This window comes from Trachinotus anak, unplaced genomic scaffold (assembly GCF_046630095.1).
Source record: "Trachinotus anak isolate AG129_WGS33_773 ecotype Australia unplaced genomic scaffold, CSIRO_AGI_Tana_v1 ptg000005l, whole genome shotgun sequence".
Classification (NCBI taxonomy): Eukaryota; Metazoa; Chordata; class Actinopteri; order Carangiformes; family Carangidae; genus Trachinotus; species Trachinotus anak.
In genome coordinates this window covers 15664522-15688707 of record NW_027273856.1, presented here as the reverse complement: position 1 = coordinate 15688707, position 24186 = coordinate 15664522, and the positions used below count along the sequence as shown (strand labels likewise).

Genomic DNA, 24186 nt, shown 5'->3' with positions numbered 1-24186 from the left:
TATTTACACAGGAGGAAATATATACAAGGAAAATAACAATAAGTTCTGCACAGAAATGGATTCTTGGTGAAATATAAATCTATTACATAAATACATGGGTTACATAATGTCAAGTCAAACCAAAGCAGTTATAGCCTGCAAGTGGACTGAAGACTGACAAAGCTCTGTGTGCTATGAGAAAATACACATACAGATAATAATGGCAAGTCGGCACCCCGGGGGCTCACCTGGTAGAGGGCCTGCTGTAAAGGCTTAGTCCCAACCACTGTGGCCCAAGTTCGAATTCAACCCACAGCCCTTCACTGCATGTCGTCAGCTTTTTCTCTTCCCTTGAGTTTCCTCTCTAATACTAATTGTGAATCAGTATCAGGCAAACTTTTTTAATCCCCTTGATGTTTTTGTTATTTTGGGTTATAAGGACATGAAAGAGTGTGTATCAGCTATCTGAAGGGGGGAGATGACAACCCTAAATATACAGCCATTCTAGATAGTGTGTATGTCCACCAGATATGTGAGAAAAGCTTTTCGCTGCACCACTTTCTTCCCTATCTTTAAGCACCAGCTCTATTTTTTGCCAGAGCAGCTTGTGTCTGTGGAGTTTACATTTTAGATTTGGCAATTTATTTAGAATTAATATTTAATCATCCTATAAATTGTTAGTGACATATTGCATAAGTCAGTTTTCTTGGGGTGACACAGGAGAAGGAATGCTATGGTTTTCCCTCTGCTATTATAAACTATTTACAGAATTTGGCAGAGTGTATTTTACTGAAGACAGACAGACTGTGTATTAAAGATGCTCTGAAATGATCCCGTGGACATTGAAAGAGTAACAGAGACAAGACAGAGACATGACTCAACTAGAACTCGATGCAACGTTTTCTCAAAAAGACAGTTTGTAGGTCCAGTAAAGGAAATCTGTAACACACAGATCAAGATCATTGCTTCTTAAATAGTGCTATAGACACTTATTTTAGATTATACTAGACTGTACAAGTATAAGCTTTATTTTAATGGCCCCAAAGGATTGCACAAAGGTTCTTGGTGTGGTGTAGAGTTGTCCACAGTGTAAACTACAGAGTTGGGATGCAGTGGTAGCTGCTGGAAGGATGAGAGTGCCGACATCAGTGATTGTGGATCGTGTCCATGAATCTGCAGAGGAGACTAGGGGTGTGTCGATCAGAAAAAAAATAAGTAAATCACACGATCCCTAACTGGCTTCCCTACAATAAATCCCCTTGAGTCAAAAAAAAAACAAAACTGCAGTTTTCAATAATCTTCTATTTTGCGTGTAATTTCTTACATTTGAGGTTGAATTTTAAAGACAAATCAAGTTTTATTGGTTAAACTGGTTTGAGTTTGAGTCACCAGCTTTTACTGGATGATGGCTTAAGACATGACTTCCTGATGGCCTTCAATCATCAGTCATCAGTGTGACTATTTGTTTTCTTACAACAAACTCTCTTACAACAACTGTGTGTGTGGGGAGGGGGAAGTTTGAATGTGTGTGTGTGTGTGTGTGTGTGTGTGTGTGTGTGTGTTCTCGTCCATGTGCTGCATCCAAGCTGCACTGGTGTGTGTGTGTGTGTGTGTGTGTATGCAGCTTCTGCATGTGTGAAAGCAAATGGATATATTTAGGTTTTGTCTTAGCAGCATTTTTCTGCTCTCCCACTGTTGAAGAGCTATTCAGTGAAAACATGTTTTTCTGTCATTAGGAGGCATGTAGCCATCTGAATAATGCATCCTGAACACTACCTTGTTACGGCCGTATATACAGTGATGTTCAAGGACCAGAATGGTACCATAATGTGTGGCCCTGTACGCTGTTAAATATACATGAGTAGTGAAGTGACTTTCTTTGTGAATAACATTAACCATAGTGGTGAAAAGCTGCTGCAGTTTTCAGTTGACTAAGACTATGATTTGTGTTATTCAGATTCACAGGGATATGCATGACACTCTGTAATTAAAATTGGCCAAAGACTCATCCAGGGTGGTAAGCCAGGCTTTAGTGGTTGTGTGCCAACTCCTGTGGTAGCCAAAGATTATACATATGTTTAGTCTAATTTGAAGTGATCATCTGCAACACTGTCAGTCCTTGATGCAGCAACATCTGTTGCTAAGCAACAGATGTTGCTGCATCCTTACATCACCACTGAAATAGAGAGGTTTTTTTAGGTTAAAGCATAATTTCGTTTTTTTTTATTTTTATTTTTAGTCAAAGCAAAATTAATACTTTGTCAATTAGATTATCCTTTGAAACTCAATGTTGGGCAAGTTACTCAGGAAGAGTATAAAGTTACTTTTTTGACTTATTACAAATTTAAAAAGGTAATATTATTTACATTACTCCTTATATTACTCTTTATATTACTATATTACGGAAAAGTGAAAGGCCTGCAACCTGTTCAGGCAGCTCCTTAAATGAATCCAAAGAGGACTCAACAATCAAACTGCGTAACCACAAACATTGCAGCCTCTATAAAAAACATAAAATCTGTCATGACTTTTTAACTAAGGTATTCTAAGATAAGCGCAGCAGAGCGTCTTTAAAGGTTGTACAAAAGGGTGATATTGTAGCTTCCTTCCCATATTAAACAAGGTCCAGTGACAAGTTCTAAATGTTTCTTGCCTATATTACATACCTACCAGGCATTAATTTGGAGTCATGTTTTTCTCTACTTAATGATTCTATGTCAAATATTAACTCTCTTTTTAGCTGCTGTTTGGTCTCTTCCCTCTTCTGGGAAAAACTAGGGCCAGGATTAAGGTTTAGTTTAATTCAGTTCTTTAGCTGTTAAAGGCCCTGCTATGTTCCCCGACTAGTCATGAACTTAGTCTATCTGTTTTTGGTAAAAAAAAAAAAAAAGAAAGAAAAAATCATAAAAAGTGATTAGTTTAATAAATGCAATAAGTTATAAGAAAGAAGAACACGCTCTTGGCAATGCTCATTCGCTTCATTTGGCTGTAAAACTAAACCTACTTTTGCAACATCTCGTGCAGCCTTGCCAAACTGAATGCAAGTGGATTTTGTGATGCATCATAAAACTGTACAAATATAAGCCTCTTTTAACTTCCCTCAACTTTTTACTTTGGAGAACAAAAGAGGGCCTTGTTGCTTAAGGGGGGGATTGGATTGGCAGGGGATTGGCGGCAAAGATCCTCACACACATTCTCACCCTCGGTGTTTGCCAGGAGGTGGTCTTGCTTCCTGCGTTTGGAGGGGCCGAGCCCTCCAGTTATTATGATAATAATGGAACCTTGCCATGAGTGTGTGCTGCCCATTGCGAAGCTAAGCTCTCCCTAATCTAGATGGGGGCATTTAGCCATTTGGAATTCATGCAGACAGATTTCTGTGGCTAAATATAGGCTAGGCTAAGGATTTGAATGCTAATGATGCTTGATATGTTGTCTTACACCTGTGGGCATTAAAAATGATAATGTGGCATCTGCTAACCAACTGCCCTTTAGTTAAATATAGCTGTGGTTCATTTACGTAGTTCTTATATGAGAGCAAATGACATTCAAGGAACATGTGCATGTTGTACCACTGATCATCAGCAATGCAGGAAAAAAGATTTAGAAACAGATAAGCCTGAGTGATGACTTCAGCTTTCTATTAGTGATTTAAGTCTGAGTCATCCTCCTCTTCCTCCTGCTTCTGTCTCCTTCTGTAGTTGGTGCTACCAGAGTACTCCATCCATGGGCTCTTCTGTATCATGTTCCTGTGTGCCCAGGAGTGGCTGACTGTGGGCCTCAACATCCCCCTGCTCTTCTACAACACATGGAGGTAACTATCCAAATCTATTGCACCGACTGTGTGTGTGTGTGTGTGTGTGTGTGTGTGTGTGTAATTTTACACTTTCAGATTTGTGTCTGCTTCTTAAAAAGTAGGATCCTGTTGGAATTTATTTTATGTTATGGGGTTTGTGAAATTTAGATAAAAAGAAACCCATATTTCAGATGAGTACCATTCCTCAGGACAAACATCCAGTGTGTGGTTCAAAGCAAGTATGCCGAACCACTGGAAGAGAGTGTCCGATTTCTTTTGCTGCTCCTTCTGTATCTGTTTTTGTCTTCCTTACTGTTCTTCCCTTTGGTTACGGGTCAGATGTAGACTTCTGGCAGCCTGATTGGTTTAAGCTTATGAGCTCAGCTGGTTGAAGTTACAGACAGAGTGGAGAGGACAGGGCAGCCAAAGAGCGAGAGAGAGAGAGAGAGAGAGAGAGAGAGAGAAAAAAAACAGCTCTCTCATTAATTGGAGACTGTGCCAGATGCCCACCAGCTACAGATGCTGCCTCCTGCGCAGCTGAGAGATGACAGAGAGTTGAAGAAGAAAGGAGGAGAGGGTAAGACAGAGATGGAGGAGAGTGGACAGTGAAGGAAGGAGGAGCAGCAGGCAGGAAGGTGTGGTGAGAGAGAGAGATAGGCGAGAGATATCAAGGTGATTCGGACATTAGTGCGAGAGGTACAGTGGGAGCTAAATGAACACTGAGTTCATGGATATATGCACTATGATCACAGCAACATATGACTTGTGTATATTAGTGTGAATGCATGCATAGATTCTTGCTCAATTTGTATGTCTGTGATGATCTATTGCTTTAAGTTTACAGATGTTACTGGGGAACTGTTTTAAGAGGCCAGATTAACAACTTCACACTCATACTATTGATTTTGAGAAGTTTGCCAATAGAAATTTGTCTTGAAGGGCGTCTTGTCATAGATTACTTGAAAGGACTGAGTTACAGTGGCTTCAGAAAATATTCAGACCCCAGCCCTGAAAGAAGAGAGCATGGAGGAAAATGATAATATAGTCTTTGAGCAGAACTCCAAACACTGTGTCTGGGGAACACCAGGCACTGCTCGTCACTTGGCTAATACATCATACTTCCCTATGGTGAAGCATGGTGATGGCAGCATCATGCTTTGCTGGGGGTTTCTCAGCAGTAGGGACAAGGAGACTGGTCAGAATTGAGGGAAGGATGAATGCAGCCAAATACAGAAAGGTCCCTGAAGAAAACCTGCAGCAGAGAGCGCGCAACCTGAGATTGGGGCAACAGTTTATGGTTGTCATGCAGAAAGTACGACAATGACCCAAAGCATACAGTGAAGACAATGCTGGAATGGCTTTGGAACAAGTCTCTGACTGTCCTTGGCTTAAAAACTTAAACCATATAGACATCTGTGAGGCTGGTTCACAGGTGCTTCTCATCCAGTATCTGACAGACCTGGAGAGGATCTGGCAGGAAGAATAGGATAAATACCCAAAGCCAGGTGTGCACAGCTTGTAGACACTTACCCAAGAAGACTTGAAGCTGTAATTGCCAAAGGGTCTTCTACATAGTTCTGAATTAAGTTTCTGAATATTTTCATAAATGAGAGATTTGTGAAGGTTGCTGGTGGTAGCAGAACAGGCAATGAGGACCCACACACCAACGCACAGGCAGGCTGGTTCAGTGAAGGAACTGTAGTAGACTGAATGACAAGGATCAGATATACAACCAGGCAAATGGACAGGGAGGCAGGCAGGTACAGACAACAGGTAACTACTCGCAGGTAGCAGGCATATACAGAAACACACTGGAACATCATCTGACACTGACAGGGTGTTGGCAAGGGCTGCCAACTGGAGATGAGGCAGCTCATGAGATGGATGTCTGCGAGACACATGCATCTTTATAGGGTCTCTGACCTCATAGAAATAGCCAGGTGAGTACCGAGGAAAGGGGACTGCTCAAGGTCTTTGGGGTCAGAATCTAGTGGGCCTGAGACTGGCTGACTGGAAAGTTGGCTGAAGGCTGGCAAGCTGGAGGCTAGTAGGCCAGGGTTCAGGCTGGAGGCTACCTGGCTGGAAGACAGATAGGAAATCAGGGGGGTTTAAATAAGTTCTTACCCCTCTCAGGTAATGAATTCACTGCACCATAACCCCAAAAATCCAGAGATATCCTTTTTAAGTTCTTTCAAGAATCTGGATCATATCTGGAGACTTTTTGATCTTACAATGCCATGATTGGACCATGTCCTGGCCAGATTTCATCATATATGTATCATAGTTTGAAATATCTGGGCAACTAAATGCCCAGATTCTGAGGTATTTTGTGCAGTGATTCCTTAGGCAAGTCTTAGAGGATACTTCCCTTCACACCATTGTCAGAGCAGCCTCTTTGTATTTGCTACTTGGGGCCCTTTTCCAACCAACTGGGATGCACAAGAGGGTATAAGACAAGTCATACAGCTCATCCTCAAATAAAGTGTCTGGTGGGTCCATTGCTGGTCAGATCATACTGTTAAGGTTGCTGGTCTTAAAAGCACAAGTAACCAAACACAGACACACAGACAGGCTGGTTCAGTGAAGAGACTTAAATAGATTGAATGAGGATCAGGCTTTCAGTCAGATGGATAGACAAGCAGGTAGGCAGGTACAGACAACAGGTAACTCATGGCTGTGGCAGGCAGGGTAACACACTGAGACATAAACAGATGATCTAATGCCAACTGGGGAAAAGGGGCTGGTGTGTCAGTGGGCAGGTGATTGAGAGAGGCGAGCAGGTGGATATGGAGACAGGAGGGAAGTCCAGGGACATCTAGTGGGCGGATGGAGTATGGCAGGTGACTGCATTGGAGGAACAAGATAATGCAGAGTTAAATCCTGATTTTAGGCTTTGATTTTTAATAAATTTGCAAAAAGGTTGAAAAATATTTCGTGGATAAGGGTTACTAGTGTGATATATTGTAGCTATGTAGCCATGCGGATATTAGCCATGAGGCAAATTAGTATTTTGTGTGAAGATATCTGTTTTGTGTGAAGATATATCTCTCAAAGCATTGAAAAATGACATTTGAAAACATTTGCTTGAAATAAAGTCCTGGTTACCCTTTTAAGTTTTCTTTTAATTCTCATATGAGCTTTTTAGACTCCAGGGAATATAAGAGCTATGGTTCTCCATGGCAAACATGCAAATTAATAACAAAGGACATGGAAGTGTGTTTCAGGAGATATTCAGATTCAGAAAGCCCAAGATGTATTTTTCCATGTGAACTGTAGATCCGAGGGTTTCAAACTGTGAAACGTGCATCCCATGGGGGGATGCAGGGGGTGTGAGATGCAGAGAGGTAGAGCTGTGAGGTGAAATATGGTGTGAGATGAAAGGGACAGGTGCATGCTGGTGTTCCAATAGTAACAGGAAGTTAGCTAGTGTAATTTGGCCCACTTTACTGCAGTCCTTCTTGGAGTTATAACTCACTCAGATTTGAACACACAGATATGATACGCATATTTCTAGATTCAGCATACCTTTTTCCATGGATACCATTATTTTCAATCATGTATAAACATCCATAAATCTACTTAGAAATCATAGAAAAACTGTACACCTAATAACTCCAGAACTTGCTTGAGAATCATCAGATTTTTAACTTTTCTATGGGTACACTGCAAACAGAAATTAATAGCTAATTCAGCATTTATACATATAAGCTAAAAAATATAGAGCTCAAATCGTAGTCCACAGTGCAACTCACTGAATCCACGAAAACATTATACTTCCTGTTAACATCCTTCAAAATTATGGGAACATGGTTGATGCTATTGACACAGTTTTGTCTCTTCAGACTTTGAAAACTCATGTTCCAGAGTGACTGGGACATTATTTCTGGAAAGATCTGTTGTTGCAGAATATGATTTATCTGCACCACAAAGGGAGTTCTGTTCATCTCCAATGACATTAGAGATGTCAGAGATGGATATCTCAGAAACTCTGCATTAAAAGCCGAAACTATCCAGAAAGGTTGGCTGTGTAGTACTGTGCAGCTATGAGGGTAAATATGAAAATGTTTAGCACATACAGAGGAGAATGTACATTATGTACAATACTGTGTCCCCAGGATGCCCTCACTTAAAATAATGATGTTGCTTGAGAAGTCTGGGCCCTCAGTGGTCTGTGTGTGCCGTCAGTTTGGTGTACAGGCCAACCCTGGTGTCTCCTCTGACTGTCAGATGAGAAAGAGAAATACTCAAAACCTTTGTTAAAAGAGTGTAACAGAGGAACATGCAGACTGAAGATGGTTATTGGTTATTTGGCTCAATTTGTGGGCTATCAGTAACTAGGAAAATTGATATTACATAACTTCAATTAATGTTAAAGTTTCTTGGGGCACCACCATTGAGCAGAGGGAAACTGATAGCTTATTAACTGGTCTTGTCTCTTTAATGGTTTGCCATGATTTTAGTTATTTTGATTTCTAATTAGAATAATCAAAGTAAAGTGAGTAAATGGTGAAATTAGAAAAACTCGGTCTCTTTGTCCTTCGTCCAGCAGGAGGGAAAATTCCTTCAGTGCAGGCACAATAACAGAGTCACACAGAGTTTTATCGATAGAGTGACATCACAGGTTGCAAGCCACATAAAGGACCCTGGGAAACTGAGTTCCATGGCTCTAATTTGTCTACAGAGCAAATGAGCATATGCTTTGGGGCTGCCATTTGGAGCAGGCTGAGGACCTACAATAAGTTTTGCCAGACTAAAATCTCTCACAATATGTGACTGTGGGGGTGTGATGGGAAACGTCCAGAGAGGCTGGCTGTGTAGTACTGCAGTTTCTTAGAATGCTTCGGTTGCCAGCTGAATCCTTTTCAAAGTGTGTGTTTGTGTGGTTGTGTGTGTGTGTGCATGTGTTTGGGTTTTGTTTAACATGCTCTGGACGATTTGTTCATGCCCTGACACAAAACAACAAATGTTTGTCAAATGACAGTTTTCCTCATGTTCATGGGAACAGTGTAACAAATTGTGTTATTGACTGTGTTTTATCATTAATGACATTTTACTAGCTAACTGTATTTAGCAGATTGACAGATTAACCTCGTTTACCTCATCATCAGCCATTTGTGCATGTAAATGTTGTTGAAATACATGGGAATGAAACTCAGTGACTCATTATTAAACCCGGTGCATTATTGAATATTTCACACGTGCATGAGTCATATATTGACTGACAGAAATGTGAAAAAGTGATTGTACATTCTAATTAATTTATGACAATCAAATGTACAATTACTTCACAGTCATGAACAACCAGTGTACATGAATTAACATTCAGTATGGACATGCATAAATCATCTGTTTGCCTGGGTTATGACAGAACAGGCCACATGCATTATGATGGCAGGGACTTCATTGTCCTTCAAATCACACAAAACATAATTTTAAATGAGCGAAATTCTTCATGACTGTCTAAATGGCTGAAAGTTAACTATCTTAATGCAAATGGTCTGTTACGTTGATATACAGTAATCCATTGTTACAGAGTCCTGTTCATTTGTATCAACTCTGGGGTCCATGAAAGGCAAATATCACCCTATAAAACAAGCAGTGAGGACATTCTGTATTAGTACATAAACAGCTTTCTCTGAAAGCAGCAGACTCCCTCCTCATGTCTCCTCAGAGCGACTCAATTTCATAACAGCCCGACTCAAATTGGTCTCACTGGAACATAAAAGCTCCGGGAAACAATTCCCCAACCCCATTCTGCTATTTATCACCACCAGATTTTGTGTCTTGGTGACGTCGCACAACTTTATTTGACACAGCATTAAGGGAGAGAGCTGTTTGTGTTTACAGATATTGATTATGCAAAAAGCGTAGTAATATTACATGCAGATTCTCTTATAGGGTGGATTTTTCTCTTCAGCTTTTAAATCAGTCAGCATCTGATAAATGACTGTAATTTGAAATGGTAGAAAATGTTTCATTGAAAATTCATTATGAAGTCTTATTAAAAATGATTGTTTGAATCATTTTTACGCTCCGAGGTTGGGGTTGTAATTCATTTGTGGAGCTGACTGGATTTAGAATCTTAGAATAAACCCCACCCCTAATACCTTTTGAACCACATAACAGACCTGGGTGAAAATATATTTGAATAGCTACTGAAATATTGAATCATACATCATATATCATATATCTTGTTGGAAAATTTGCACCACAAGATAAGTCACAGTTACTGCTCTGATATTTCCCCAATGGATTGTTTGCTGCTGCCCTTACCTGTAGTTGCACCTGTCAAGCTTTTTATTTTAGCATGAAACCTATGCAGTTTACAGTGATAACAATAGCAGATTTATCATTTGAAAATCATAGTAACATTAGTAACATAGAAACAATGCCTCCCTGGTTTTTGATAAATTAGGGTTCTCATTGCTAGAGGTTGACTGTCAATTTTGCCAGCTGAAGTGACGACTGTCGCAGATTTTTATCAGTTTACAAGTTAATTTACTTTTCATTGAGTTAGTTGAGACCTCTGTCTGACCTGTTTCTAAAAGAGAACCCTTTAGAGACTCTCAAATAAGCCCTCAATGGATACACAGGGCTGAGGCCAAACTACATGTCTCAGGTCAAAATGGCAACCTACTGCTGGATAACAAGCATAAAGTAACAATTAGATTTGAGTGCGGAGGTCACAAATGGAGCTAAGAAACAGTATTGTTCTTGTGTTGCAAGCTAGCTAATTAGCTTTAGTATTGCCTTATGATGAAGTAAAATATAAAATCTCACTGATACACTATTCTAACACATCCCTATTTGGATAGAAAAACATACTAAACATACAATATATAGGATAGAGATATAGGTTAGAGTTATGCCTCCCATTGTGTGTATTTTCAAACAATATCTTTCACTTTTATAAGAAAAAAGATAAGGAAGCTATGAATTTACCAAAGTAATGCTATCTCAGGTGACAAGTTTGGCTAGGGTTTGTAAACGTCCCCAAATCCAATACAGAACAGTACAGAGGCTCTAATGTTAGCCTAAACTCTTACAGTATACTTAAATACCGTAGTTTGCTGATGATGTGCTCCTGAGCATTGGAAGTAAGGCTAGGTTACTACTGTTTAGCTAGTTGGCATGCTAACATTTTCAGCTAAGTTTAAAGCAGATATAAACAATTCCGACATCTTCGTTCATGGGTTTTTGGTTTTGGAAAGGCCAAAAACCAAACAAACCATTCTCAACTCTTATTGTAGCCCCATAAACACCACTTCGACATGTTGAAAAATCCAAGGTTTGACAGGCAGGGAGGGGATTTAGCAAACAGTCAATTCCCACAAGCATATTCAACTAGTATTTCACCCACATCTGCTGCATGATGGTGTTCCCCCTAACTCATCATGCCATCTTTGTCCATACTATCTTCTTCCCCATTTCCTCCCATCATCTACCCCGCTTCCTCCCTCCCTCCTTTGTTCCCCCTACCCCCTCCCGGGGTCTGGAACGGGTCAACTACCCGTGGTGTGGTCTTTGCCCTGTGTGGTAGGTACTTCCATTCCCCAACGGACACTAAGGAGCTGCTTTATGACCCGGCATCCGTGATGAATGGCGACACGCTCAAGTTCTGCCTGAAGGAGGCCTGGTGCAAGCTGTCCTTCTTCGTCCTCTCCTTCTTCTACTATCTCTACTGGTGAGCTCTTAGCAGCTGCTGTGGGAGATAATTGGATTACATGTAAAGAGATTACATTAATCTGATTACAGATTAACAGCTAGAGTAGGAAACTATGAAATTGAACTAAAGATACTTTTTTCACCTACTTTTTGAAAGGAAACAGTGAAAACCTAAAACTAGAAAACTGTGAAAATCAATACTCACTTCATTTTGATTCCAACTCTGTTTCTATCACGTGGTCATCTAACTGGGTTTGATTTCCCAGTTCTGATATGAGTGCAAATCACTGAATAAAGTAACCATTTCTCTGGCAATCACATGCACATTCTGTCGTGTACTGTAGGTTCATTAGGCTAATATTTTTTTCTTGTAGGGCCACTCCTGCTAATGCATGTGATGTTAAAGAGAATTTGATTCTTTACTTCATTGACAAGCACCATCATAATGTTGAGATGGATAGCAGAAAGATAAAACTGCCACACATTGGTCAAAATGTTCATTGATATGTGTGCATATAAAGGGACTTATTTTAGTATTAAAAATTATTTTAAATCGAATTGCTCACTGAAGTTAACATGTGTGTGACATTTACCAGTGTTTCTGCTAAATATTCTGCTGTTGAATGATAAGAAAATTTACAATGTTCCTGTCCATGTCTAACAATGCTGTATTTTATTAATCACTTCGGATTCTTGTTCCATGTGTCATGTGGGTGCTGCAGTGTGTGGAACCTGGAAATATCCCTCTAATAAGTCTTATCAATGGAAACACTTAAAGGTACAATCCTTACATTTTTTGACCTTTTATTTCTAGGATAGTGAGTTGAGACAGAATAGAGTTGCTCTGAAGAAAATTTGACCCTAACGATCTTCCATATGGCCACCACAGCGGTTCATAAATTCACTGAATGAGGCCGAGCTTGGCTTCAATTATTGATATGCTATGCATGACTGTTGTGGCTATATGGCTTTTAGCTTTAATCTCAGTTTGAGACTTTTGTGGAGCTGTAGCAGTTACAGATTGTACTTTGATGACTTGGCTCCTTTTTTAACAGCAAGATGTGCAGCATTAGTGCAGAGCAAAGACAATTTTTATAGAAAAAAATATTCGAGAAACGCAAAAAAAGGATTGCAACTTTAACATGGAGTTGTTCTTGTATGTGTGTGATAATGCTGTGATTAAACATTTAACACATGCTTTTAGGTCCCACCCTACAGGCAAATGATGTGCTGTTTGTATGTCTTTTCAGGCAGTAGGTATGTTGTTAATAGTATGCTGTTAATATGTTTATCACAGCAATACCACACAGGTAGAAAAGCAACATCATGAGCACTGATAGTGAGTGTTGGTCTTTTTACTATAACACAAGATATTTCTGGTGTATTTGTTTGGTTAACCTCTCCAGTTACTATCAGTATATCCAAAAATCAATATATGCTAGGGAGATGAGATGCTGCTGTTTGTTCATACTTGTATTGTTCAATGCATTTTTCAAGCTACTGTAATGTTTAAACAATTTTTTGTAATATACCTGGTCTCATTTCATGATCCTCTATAGATATATATAGATACTGATATTATCATAGATTATGAAAAACAAGATGTTTTAAAGGTATATAGTTAAATATATTTTTATTTTCGTCCATGCTCAACCTCTTTGCTAATTAATTTTAAGTCAATTGAAATATATTGAGTTGCTGAGAGAAACCAGGACACATGGGATAGATTTTAAACCTACAGGTCATTTTCTGTCTGAAGTAAAAAAGCTTGTCAAGTTTTCTTTTTTACAAAATCAACTCTGTCAAACTATACCCGTTTTCTTCTGACAGCAATAATATCCTTTAAACTATATGTTAGATATCACAAATCTTGGCTATTGCATGTGACCTACAGTATTTTTCCAAACAATATGCTATGGTATGAAAACATTAAGACTATAGTTTGCTCCCTCCTGGCATGATGTAGTGGTAGAAATTAGAGGAAAATGATAAAAAGGATAACTAATTTATGTCTATTGATTTATGCTTCACTTCTCATCCATCTTCATACCAGTGCCTGCATCAATCAGGTCATAGATAAATTATAGGTTCAACAAACAGGAACTTTAGTGGTGGTTTTACATGTTTTAGCCCATAAACTACAACATATTTATACTTAACATACTCTAGTTTTGCATCTCAGATGTATGAGTTTCCTTGAACAAAATCACATTCTGTACGCGTATTTGAACAAATTGCAAAGGAAACTATGCAAAAGGTTGACAGTGATGTAAAGTATATGTGATTGGTTGTTAATGGGATAAAACATGAAAAATGACTGGTATGACTTGACCTTACCATCATTAACTTGTCTCTCTTTAATAGGGTTTTGCTATAATTTATTTCTTGAGAGAGTACGGTATGTTTTGGATAGTGTGTTTTTGGTCCTGTGCTGGACACTGGGTGTCTATAGCTATAACCTGAGCCTTCATCTTGAATTGAAATCATCTTGCTTCTCCATCTCGCTCCATCCTGCCCTGCTCTAGCTCATGTTGTATTGATCTGATGTTTTAGAGACCACTGGCAGCAGCAGCAGCAGCAGCAGCAGAAGCGAGGTACTGCTCTACAGAGCAGGGTGAAGGCCTGTTCACTTTCAATTCCATCAAGTTCAAGAGAGGTTTCTTTCACAATTTGGACTTATTCTAGACAGCTACTGAAGAACCGTTCCTTGTTTCCATGAGAGTTCATGATTGCTGGAAGTTTCTCCTTCAGTGGTCATTCAGTTACAGGTTACTGTGAAGGTGCTGCAACAGCAACATCTACCAATAAAGCACAAAAGGTGTTGTTGAAACTGGTGTATTAATTTGTCACAACTGGAATTTGATTGACGTCATTTCATCATTCACCCAAAAGGCTTCTGCAGTTGTAACCACTGAAATGAGAAGTACATGTAAAACCAATAACCCATTTAAGACGATAATGCTCATTATGTAAAAATATAAAAAGAAGTTTTCTTGAATATACAGGACTGGTTGAATTGGAAGTGAAGTGCCCTGAAACCTGCTCCATGCAGCTTGTTTCTGTTTTCTTGCCTCATGCCACCGACCCTTCTTTTCCACCACTCCCTGAAAACCAAACACACTCCAGCACCACTCGCCTGCATCTGTGACCTAAAGATCCTTCACGCCCTTGCAACAAATCTCCCATGCATACACACACCTAAGCACAAATACACACAGGCACAAAATCCCATGTATGCACATAAAGAAATTGTGCATGCTCTCAATGACACACAGATGAAAACACACACTCTGCACCTGAGCTCTTATCTCCACACCTGAGTGACGGGTGAGCTCAAATCCTTTTTGGTTGCTCATCTGAGCTTATCTGGTGCAGATGATCCACTGGGATGACTCTGTAACTCTTGATTTTGTCCATCTGGGCACAGCAGCAGGAGAGATGCTCAAAGGGAATTGAACAGATGTATATATTTCTGAAATGGATCATATTTTGTTTATTGAGATACATCAATAAATATAAATAATATAATAAATCAAGAGTAAGACACAAGTAGAAATGTATTATAATTTAGTACATTAGTACAGATACACATCACACTCCTCAGCAGTAGCTCTTTCTGACACTAGATGTGAATGACGCCCTGCCTGACTAACAGAGCCCCCTTCAGAATGTAACCTTTGACCTTTACCCTCCAACCAGTCTCTTCCCTTTCTCCTCCTGAATCTGTGGTTTCTGTCACAGGGATGCTGTGTGCAATGTGATACACTCCTATATTTAATACCTTTTTCTTATACTACAGGATGATTATCGTTTCCCAGCCTGGTTTCACCCTGTGGTCCTTAGCATGCTGTTGGATGTTTGCTATTTGCTATCTTGCTGTACATTTACAGGTCAAACCTTTTAATCGTACTTGTTTTTCACCTTCCCAGCATGAAAATCTGGCTGTTCAATTTACCCTCACGCATACACACACAAGCACTCACACACAGACACACGAGGTGAACCTCGGCTCATTAACTAGACAGATGTTGAGAGCTGAACATGAAATAAGTGAGATCTGTCACTAAAGGAGAGAGACTGATGTAACATCTTTTCAGCAGGCAGGGGATAGACCTCATCATAAATCCTTAATAGTGGGACCATATACATTAACGTCATGAGAATTTTACTGACTGTAACGTTATCATTGTGTGCTGGGGGGGTGAGTACTGTGTATATCGCTGCTTGACTCACAGCTGTTGTAATACAGACCAGTACCTGTGGTGGAAACACGCAGCATTCATGCTTTTCTTTTGGATCACAGTACATCACAATGAAGTTTTTGTCTTTGCCAATGCATTTGAGTTGAAATGTGTGTCTCTCTGGTACATTCAGGAGGCTTAAAGGTCCCATATGTTACACTTTTCCTGTTTATTTCAAGTTTGGATATATTTGTGGGTTGAAGTACCAAAAACCATCTCAGTGTAGTTTTACATCTCCTCTCTCAGGCTTCTCTCTGGAGCTCTAGCAACAACAGGTCAGTCAGCCAATCAGAAGAGAGGCTCAGGGCCTGGCTCTTTTCTAAGTGATCAAATAAAAATATAGCAGATTTCAGGTAAACACTCAGAGAAACCAAATCCTGCAAGGTTGGATGGTGGGTCTAGGTGGGCGGAGCTTGGGCCTTGGCTGAGGGCAGTGACTGCGTTTTTGTGACATCACAAAGTTCCAGAAGTCCTGACGGCTGGTTTTAAGGCTCAGTTTCTGAATACAGGCTGTGTGCATTTCTCTGTGGACTGAGGCTTTGATACTTTCACAGTATTAATATAGAACCTAGACCTGCTTTATAATCAAAAAAAGACATGGAAATATCACTTCATACAACATGGGACCTTTAAAAGATAAAGTAGCTTCTGAAAAGTAACATTATTAGTACAAGACGTCAGGAAACTCAATTTATCCTATTCATGATGTCCACTTTTCCTCATTTTGTATTCAGAGTTCATGAAAGCAATGATGTACACAGCTACACCAAAGAGTACAAAATCATCCACATGATATAATGACATCTGATTTCAATATACTCCACCTGACATTGTTATGTATTTTTGTTAAGCTCATTCCATCTCCTTTGTATTTGTTGGAATTGTTGATTTGAAAATAAGAATTAACAGCCTGTGTATATCAACACAACATAAATACTTCAGCCTTGTGTACAAATTACATTAACATCCAACTATTCTATTCTAGTGATGTGGCTAAATGTCAATGTGGGAAGTGGTGTAACATCCATGGAGGACAAAAATATTTCTGTATAAATGTGTTCATTTTAAAATGTTTATTTGTGTGGTACTGCTGGGAATTTCAGCACAAGTGCCATGATAGAAATGTGTGTTACAAAAACTGATAAAACACTGGCATTCACTAAGCTACAATGTTAACAAGACTTAACAAAGTTCACTGTATTCGCAAATAGTGTAAACTCAGTCTAATTATTTTTTGACAGCACTGATCTTTATTTTAATCAGTATTTCATATATAGTTGTGAGTATGACTTGGGTTTCTACTCCAGCCAACAAAAGATAATTACAGACCTAAACTGAACAGTTGAGTTATTTACGTGTTTGATCTGTAGTTTTATTTTCTAATCAAAATGAAAGCTGAACTTAGCCTACCTCATTCCTAGTTGCAAATACTGTCAGCATTTTTGGATCTAACATTTACAGTGTGGTTCATTTTAATTTTTCTTTATTTATGAGGACACCAAACGTTAATCAGTATTAGCCAGTGTGGGCTAATCAACAACCAGTGAAGTGACAGGTTAATGTAAGAGGCTTATGTAACAATGAAACACTGATGCAATACTGTAATGATAAAATACACTATTTAGTATGTGTCACCATGCAAAGCAACATGAAGCAACAGAACACAAAGGAGCAACAACATTTCATTTCACCATCTGACATGCAGAGCAGCATTATCCAATAAGACATACACAAGTAAAATATTAACAACCAGTAGCATTCATTTTAGTAAACTAAAAAATAGTTTGTAAAACACACAGCACTCACAACTGTTAAAAGATGAACGACACAATTAATAAACTTATCCCATTAATTCAAAGCATTACTTAACAAATTCTCCACATCAAAGATATTACCAATGAGTAGAGAAAAGGAACCAACGTCAAGGAGAAAATGATATTTATAGGCAACAACATGTTCAATATGGCTTTGTTGACTTTCTATAAGGAATATATAAAAATAACTCTGTGATCACACTGTGCCATGGATGTTGTGGATACAGAATATTGCAGTGTTCAGTGAAAATTACATAACAGTTAAGGGGATGTGGATTTGCTTCCTTTGTGTGTTTCACCTCACACGTTACATATGCGGCTGCACTGCACACTAATTAAAATGTACAATAATTGGATGTTACCTCATTAACATGTGTTGTTCCTGTGTAATAAGGTGTCTTGTGAGGAGCACGTGTTCAGCACTGATCCCCCATTCACATTCATTCCACTGATCATGGCTCAGTAGTTAATTGGACTTGGATGCATTTATAATACAGTTTCTGGCCTAATGGCTGGTAACACTCTGACCACAGCGTCCAACCCATCTGGATTAAATGTTACAGAAGAGTTTGAAAAGTATCTCATATAACATGTGATATTTTTAAAATACACTATGTTTATTGTCTGATTAGGTTGTGAAGGTGAAGGAGCTGTGATTTAAAGAGCTACAAGTTCTTCTACTAATGATTAAGTCGATTCTCAGCAGGGACAGACTATGTTGCAAACAACAGTATGTACCTAAACATATGTTTAATACAAGCAAAGGGGTTAAACAAGAGATTTTTGTTCAATTTAAAATGAAAATGAAATAATGCACATATATAGATACATTCTACACCATCCATCTCTTATGGATGGTGTAGAGCATCCTCACTGTACAATAATAAAAGGTTAATACAATAGCCTCAACATAGTGGTCCTTATGTAGTTACTTGTTTAAAGGTCTCATATTGTATGAAGTGACACTGCTGTGTCTTTTTTTGATTATAAAGCAGGTCTAGGTTCTATATTAATACTGTGAAAGTATCAAAGCTTCAGTCCACAGAGAAATGCACACAGCCTGTATTCAGAAACTGAGCCCTAAAATGAGCCGTCAGGACTTCTGGAACTTTGTGATGTCACAACAAAGCAGCCACTTCTCCAAGCCCCGCCCACCTAGATCCACCGTCCACCTTGCAGGATTTGGTTTCTCTGAGTGTTTACCTGAAATCTGCTATATTTTTATTTAATCACTCAGAAAACAGTCAGCCAATCAGAAGAGAGGATCAGATCCTCTCTTCTGATTGGCTGACTGACCTGTTGTTACTCAAGCTCCAGAGAGAAGCCTGAGAGAGGAGATGTAAAACTAAATTGAGGTGGTTTTTTGGTATTTAAAAGCACAAACATATCCTCTTATGGATATCAACACATCAAATAAAACACAATATAAAAAATATGGGACATTTAAAACTGATTATTGATAATACAGTACAACTTAAAACCACAGCAATGACCATGACCAAGCACCAGACCTCCGTGCAGGCTATAAACAAACACAAACCACACACAGCCAGATAGATTGCTTGACAACTGATATTAAATGTGTATCCAGGCAAGTAATTCAACCACAAACACAACTAAGAGCAGAGAGAGAGCAGGGGTGTGTTTGATTCACCCGCTGTGTACTTGAGGTTCATTGTTCTCCACCACACAAAACTCCATTTATATTTTCACTAAGTGTCCAGTCCAGTTCTTTCCTGTTCACAGGGTCTGACTCCTTCCTCGCCATCCTGTCAGTTGCTATTCTCAGTGGTTTTGTTCAATTGCTTTTCACCAGAAATCCACCTCCACGGCTGCTAGCTAAATAATGTCACATAAAACACACTGCTGATATGAGAAAGCAACACTGGAAAACTTGCTAACTTCACCAGTTGTTCTTTTGAAGGACATAACAAACTTTTAATGGCTTCCCTGATGTGAAGCCACAGTGGCTTTGATTAAGAATGTCTTTTTTCCAGTGGCATGAAGATACCGGTCAATGCTTCATCTGATTGGAGACCTGTAATTCCAACGGTCTGGACATAGACTGAACATCCAGGACAGTCTGGGTTTCAAAGATTAAAATTGGAGGAGGTCAAGTCCCTGAGGAGAAACCAGTCTTTCACTCTTGATCTGTGTTGCCTCAGCTCACAGGCCTCAGGGATGAATACAAAAGTTTGGGATCATTAGTTACTGACAGCGAGATGTCAGTCTGATCTTGTCAAGTCACAGCTCAGAGTAACAAGTGTTGATTTCCCAATCTGTGTCATCTATTGTTGTTATTTCTTCTATTTTCAGGTAAATGTCACAGACAACTTTGTCTTTGGTCAAATAATCACATAGTATTTTGACCCCACTGGGTCTGAAGCTCATCAGTGTCGCAGATTTACATGTGGAAAAAAAAACATTTCTCTGGTGAAATCACCATCCCGCTTTGCAGCAATGTATGTTTTAAAGCTTCTTTTATACATGCTCATTGCATTACATGATGCTCATCAGCCTCTGCTTTTTTTATTTTGCATTCAGCTTTCCACAGCTGCAGCTTCCACAGTCTTTTAGGAAATTAAGAAAAGAACAGAACAAACATGCCAGGAAGGATTGTTGTTTTTGGGTGATGGTGCCCAAATTCTCCGCTGTAGGATTTTTCAACGTTACACTTAAAGACTAACTTTTACTAAATTGTTGCTACTTTGGGCACAAGTTACAATTATGGGATAATGGTAAATATGAAGTAGAGTAACTATGCCTTTAGAGCCAATATAGCTCTGGTTAAAAAAAAAAAAAAAAATACAAGGGGTTGTGCTGGTGGGGGAGTGTAGCTTAATGCCCCAAAATACAACCATAAGGCCGGTGTCCTAGGATTGTATTTTGGCAGTTGAAAACATTAGTTACTCTCAGACTGCAAATTATTGACACTTGCAAACTGCAGATACATTCATGAGGTCACATTTGCGCTACAGTTTATATGATGCAAATTTGGTGAAACCGGCCCCAGAAAGACCGAGTTGAGTCAAAAGTTGAGTCAGGTTCAACATTTTGTTGTGCATTTGTTCGAACTCTCTACGATGGCACCACCACAGCAGAAATGGTGGCCTCACTGAAATGAATGATTATGTCCTATGTACCAAAACCAATATGGGCAGCAGATGGCTGCAGTTGGCTAATGTTAGCTAACATTAGCTAATGTTAGCTAACATTAGCCAATGTAAGCTACTGGTTGTACCAGAGCAAGTAAGGCTGTAGAAGCAAAACCAAAAAATTCACATCAAGGCTGAATCTTACTGCATACAGTGTTGATCCTTGACTCTGGGGGACCCAAGACCCAAGATCCATATTGAAAGAAGTCCATAGACGGCCACCCCCCACCCCTCCACTTGCAGACTCTTGGCAGATGCTACAATTTACTGAAATTACAATTACTGAAATTGATAGAGCTAGCTACAGCACACACCATCAATGGTGGGGTTTTGGGGCAACAGTAGTGCACTTTGGGGGGTTTAAAGGAGGTCTATAGTTGTCATTGCAAAATGTATCATTGGGGGCCCCTTTTCCCCTACGGGGCCCCAAACATTTGCCCGGTTTGGCAAATCAACTTTTCTTTTGTAAGAGGAAAAATGTTTCATTTCTTCATTTCAAAAGTTACACTGTCTCGCTTTATTATTGCTGCTGTAACACCACCAATTCTATGTGGGCCCATTAAGGAGCTTAGCAGGATCCCAGACATGGCAACATATCGTAGGTACAGCTGCTCAGCATCTTAATGGCAGAACATGATTCAGTCTTTAGAAAGCAAACAGTGCATGTGAACACAGCTTTGGTCTGATTTATGCAGAATATGACAGAGAAGCTTCAAAGGGACATCACATACAAAAGAAAGCTGTCAGAAACCAAGATGAGTCCATTTCTGAGCTCCCGTCTTTCAAGTACACAAACAAATAGACCCCCCATTAAATGTGCAAGCAGCTGAGACAGCAGTATTGAGATGAATCACCAAGAAAAGTAACTATGGATCAATGAAATGTTAAACACACACACACACACACACACACACACACACACACGGAGCACTTGAATGCTTTATCTTAGATGATTTGAATTGTTTTTTACTTTGTCACTTTCTTCGACTCACTTCCTATTTCCTGTTTCTTCTTCTTGTGTTTCAGTATGATCTACTCCTTGGTTACCTCATAACAACTGATTTATCAGCAACTGCAGAGAAATAGAAACGCCTCTGGATACACAGACTGGCGTTGTGTCAGTCTAGAATTGGACCCACAGGAAATTTAAAAGTAAAGAAGATAAGAAAAAAACATGTTTTCGCTGTGAAGCCAAACAATGAACATGTCGGGGCTGAAGCTTCTTCTCTGCCTTGCCCCCCCCCCCCCCCCCCGGCCTTGCCCCCACCCCCCCCAAAGAGGAAAAGGGACATGTTTTCTGCTCGACTGTATATAAAAACTGAAGACTAAATCTGCTGTTTACAGTTTGATTGGTCTTAGCGAGACCCAAATTAATCACTGCCTGGCCAACGTTTGTACCACATACACACACAGACACACACAAACACACACAAACGCACACATGAACACACATCCTCTGGAGTGATACCGTACTCACTGTACAGTAGCGGTACCGGAGGCCCAGAGGAACGAAGAGCACAGTAGCGTTTACACAGTTTGTCTCAGGCACAGCATGGTGAAGCACTGTCCAGCCCAGCACCACTCGCCAGGCCCTCGGTCAGTCCTGCCTCACCAACCGTAGCTTCAGCGGTGAGTCAGAAACGAGGGATGGACGGACGGATCACACTGTACAGAAAAGAGAAAGAAGCTCTGGAGGAAGCAGGAATTGTCTTTATTTTTCCTCAGACGGCACATACAGTCCACGGCCTGTGGATTTTTCTTTCTAACATTACGTGAATGGCTTTTGTGACGTGTGCATTTTGGTGTATTCTTTAACAAAAGGCATTTCTAATTGATCAACAGCAAAGGTATTCTATACAGCAAATGCCTCCTTAGTGTTGTCCTAGTGTTGTTCTATTGTGGGAAACTTTTCTAAAACTCAAACTGAAGTAAGAAAAAAAAGAAAACACTGAAACCTGTCGAAGCTTTTATAGTAGAGGAGCACACATTCTTTGCACAAATAGTGTCTTCGATCTTGCACAATATTCGCAATATTTGGCTATATATTAGAAATTATTTATGATAGTCTAGCCACACAGGTGAAGGTCTTCCAACATGTAAAGAACTATCCAGCCCTGTTTGAAGATGGGGAGACAATGTGAAACTTTTCTAGCTCTATTTACACCATGGACCAAAATGTTGTCTTTTCAGTATTTAAATTGATTTATTTATGTCTATTTGTGAGATAATGATGGCTTGCTTCCATGCTCTATCTTAAAGAAAAGATTATTTTCCCATGTGGTCACGCCATGGTAAGACAAAAGCAGAAGATTGGAAAGGTGCCGAGCATTAATCTGTCTTACGCCATGATCTGAACAAAAGCAACTGTAGCAGATGATGCAAGTAATATTTGAGAAACTGCCTGAACTGTCTGACTATATTAAGATGCTATTGTGATTCCCAGAAATGAAGTTCCCTTCCATATACAGGAGGTCAATTACATCCGATCCTGCAGCTGCAAGGAATTCAGCATCTTGCTCGCAGACACTATGGCAGTGCAGGTGCTTGGACCTGCATCTTCCATGTGTAGCACAGTTTTCTAACCACCAGGCCAGTCTTTAGATCTTCACCATCATCCGCACTGGATGAGCTCACTTTCTAAGCCGAAACTCAAGGAACAGATAGGGAATGCCCAGTTCTTGTTGTTTTCTCTTATTCTAAGTCAAGCATTTTCTATCCTTACTGTGTATGTGACCAACCGAGTTCAATTTAGATATTGTTTATGAAATAAAGTATTTTAAAATCAAAGACTGGATGTTTGTGTCTATGCTCTTCATACTTTTTTCATATTTTATGTTCAAATAAAAAGGTCTTAGGTTATTGAACAGGATCTGTGTCTGTACCTCATGCTATGATCTTGATTGGGTCTATGAAGGTGAGTACACAAGAGCAAATCCTGGTACCATTTATGCCCGACTGCACTGCACTCCTTGAAGGTTGCGGTGCTTTATTTTTTGGTGTGATTCATTTGTGCAGGTGTGAAATCACCCTTGGACTCAAAGACCCATGAGAGGAGGTGGTCTCGGTCAAGTTCTCCAGGAACTTTGGAGAGGTTCATTTGTGGTGGGAACGTGATTTGACATTGATCCTATCCAACTACCGGGAGCAGCTTGTTGCTGGGTTACAGGACGAAAAATAACCTAATTAGTTTGCAAAAGATCACAATGTGATTTACACATGGTAGATTAGTGTGTGTAAAAGGGTGACAATAGGTACCTTACCCACTAATGATTTTGTGATCTTCTTTGGTTTTAGAACAATATATTCTTAATTTTGGTAATAGATAAAGAATTGTCACTTTATTTTCATAACCAATACCGGTGATATAGATGAAACAAGCATTGGGTTTTATTTTCTTGGAAACTGGCATACTTCTGAAGACCTCAGACTGTGAGGAGGTAGTGAGGTATGTTGCCATCCTCATATTTGGGCACATAACTAGATGTGTCAGCTCTGACAAACAAGTCATAAAAATTCTAGTGTTAAAATGTTCTGTAAAC

General features: G+C 39.5%; 1 protein-coding gene across 4 annotated transcripts in view; it reads left to right on the top strand.

Annotated features, from left to right (window-relative positions):
- cnih3 (cornichon family AMPA receptor auxiliary protein 3) overlaps nucleotides 1–23434 on the top strand; it is an 85970-nt gene extending 62536 nt beyond the window's left edge. Inside the window, exons 4-8 of one of the 4 annotated variants that reach the window (XR_011691066.1) lie at nucleotides 3678–3790; nucleotides 11310–11456; nucleotides 12160–12215; nucleotides 13991–14031; nucleotides 21674–23434. Coding sequence is in view for 3 of the 4 variants with exons in the window: in XM_071478542.1 (XP_071334643.1) it covers nucleotides 3678–3790; nucleotides 11310–11456; nucleotides 12160–12187 (288 nt within the window). In the remaining variant the exon portion in view is untranslated. The remainder of the gene's footprint in view (nucleotides 1–3677; nucleotides 3791–11309; nucleotides 11457–12159; nucleotides 12216–13990; nucleotides 14032–21673) is intronic. The other 3 variants (XM_071478542.1, XM_071478544.1, XM_071478543.1) reach the window with 3 other exon arrangements.
- Nucleotides 23435–24186: the final 752 nt, after the last annotated feature.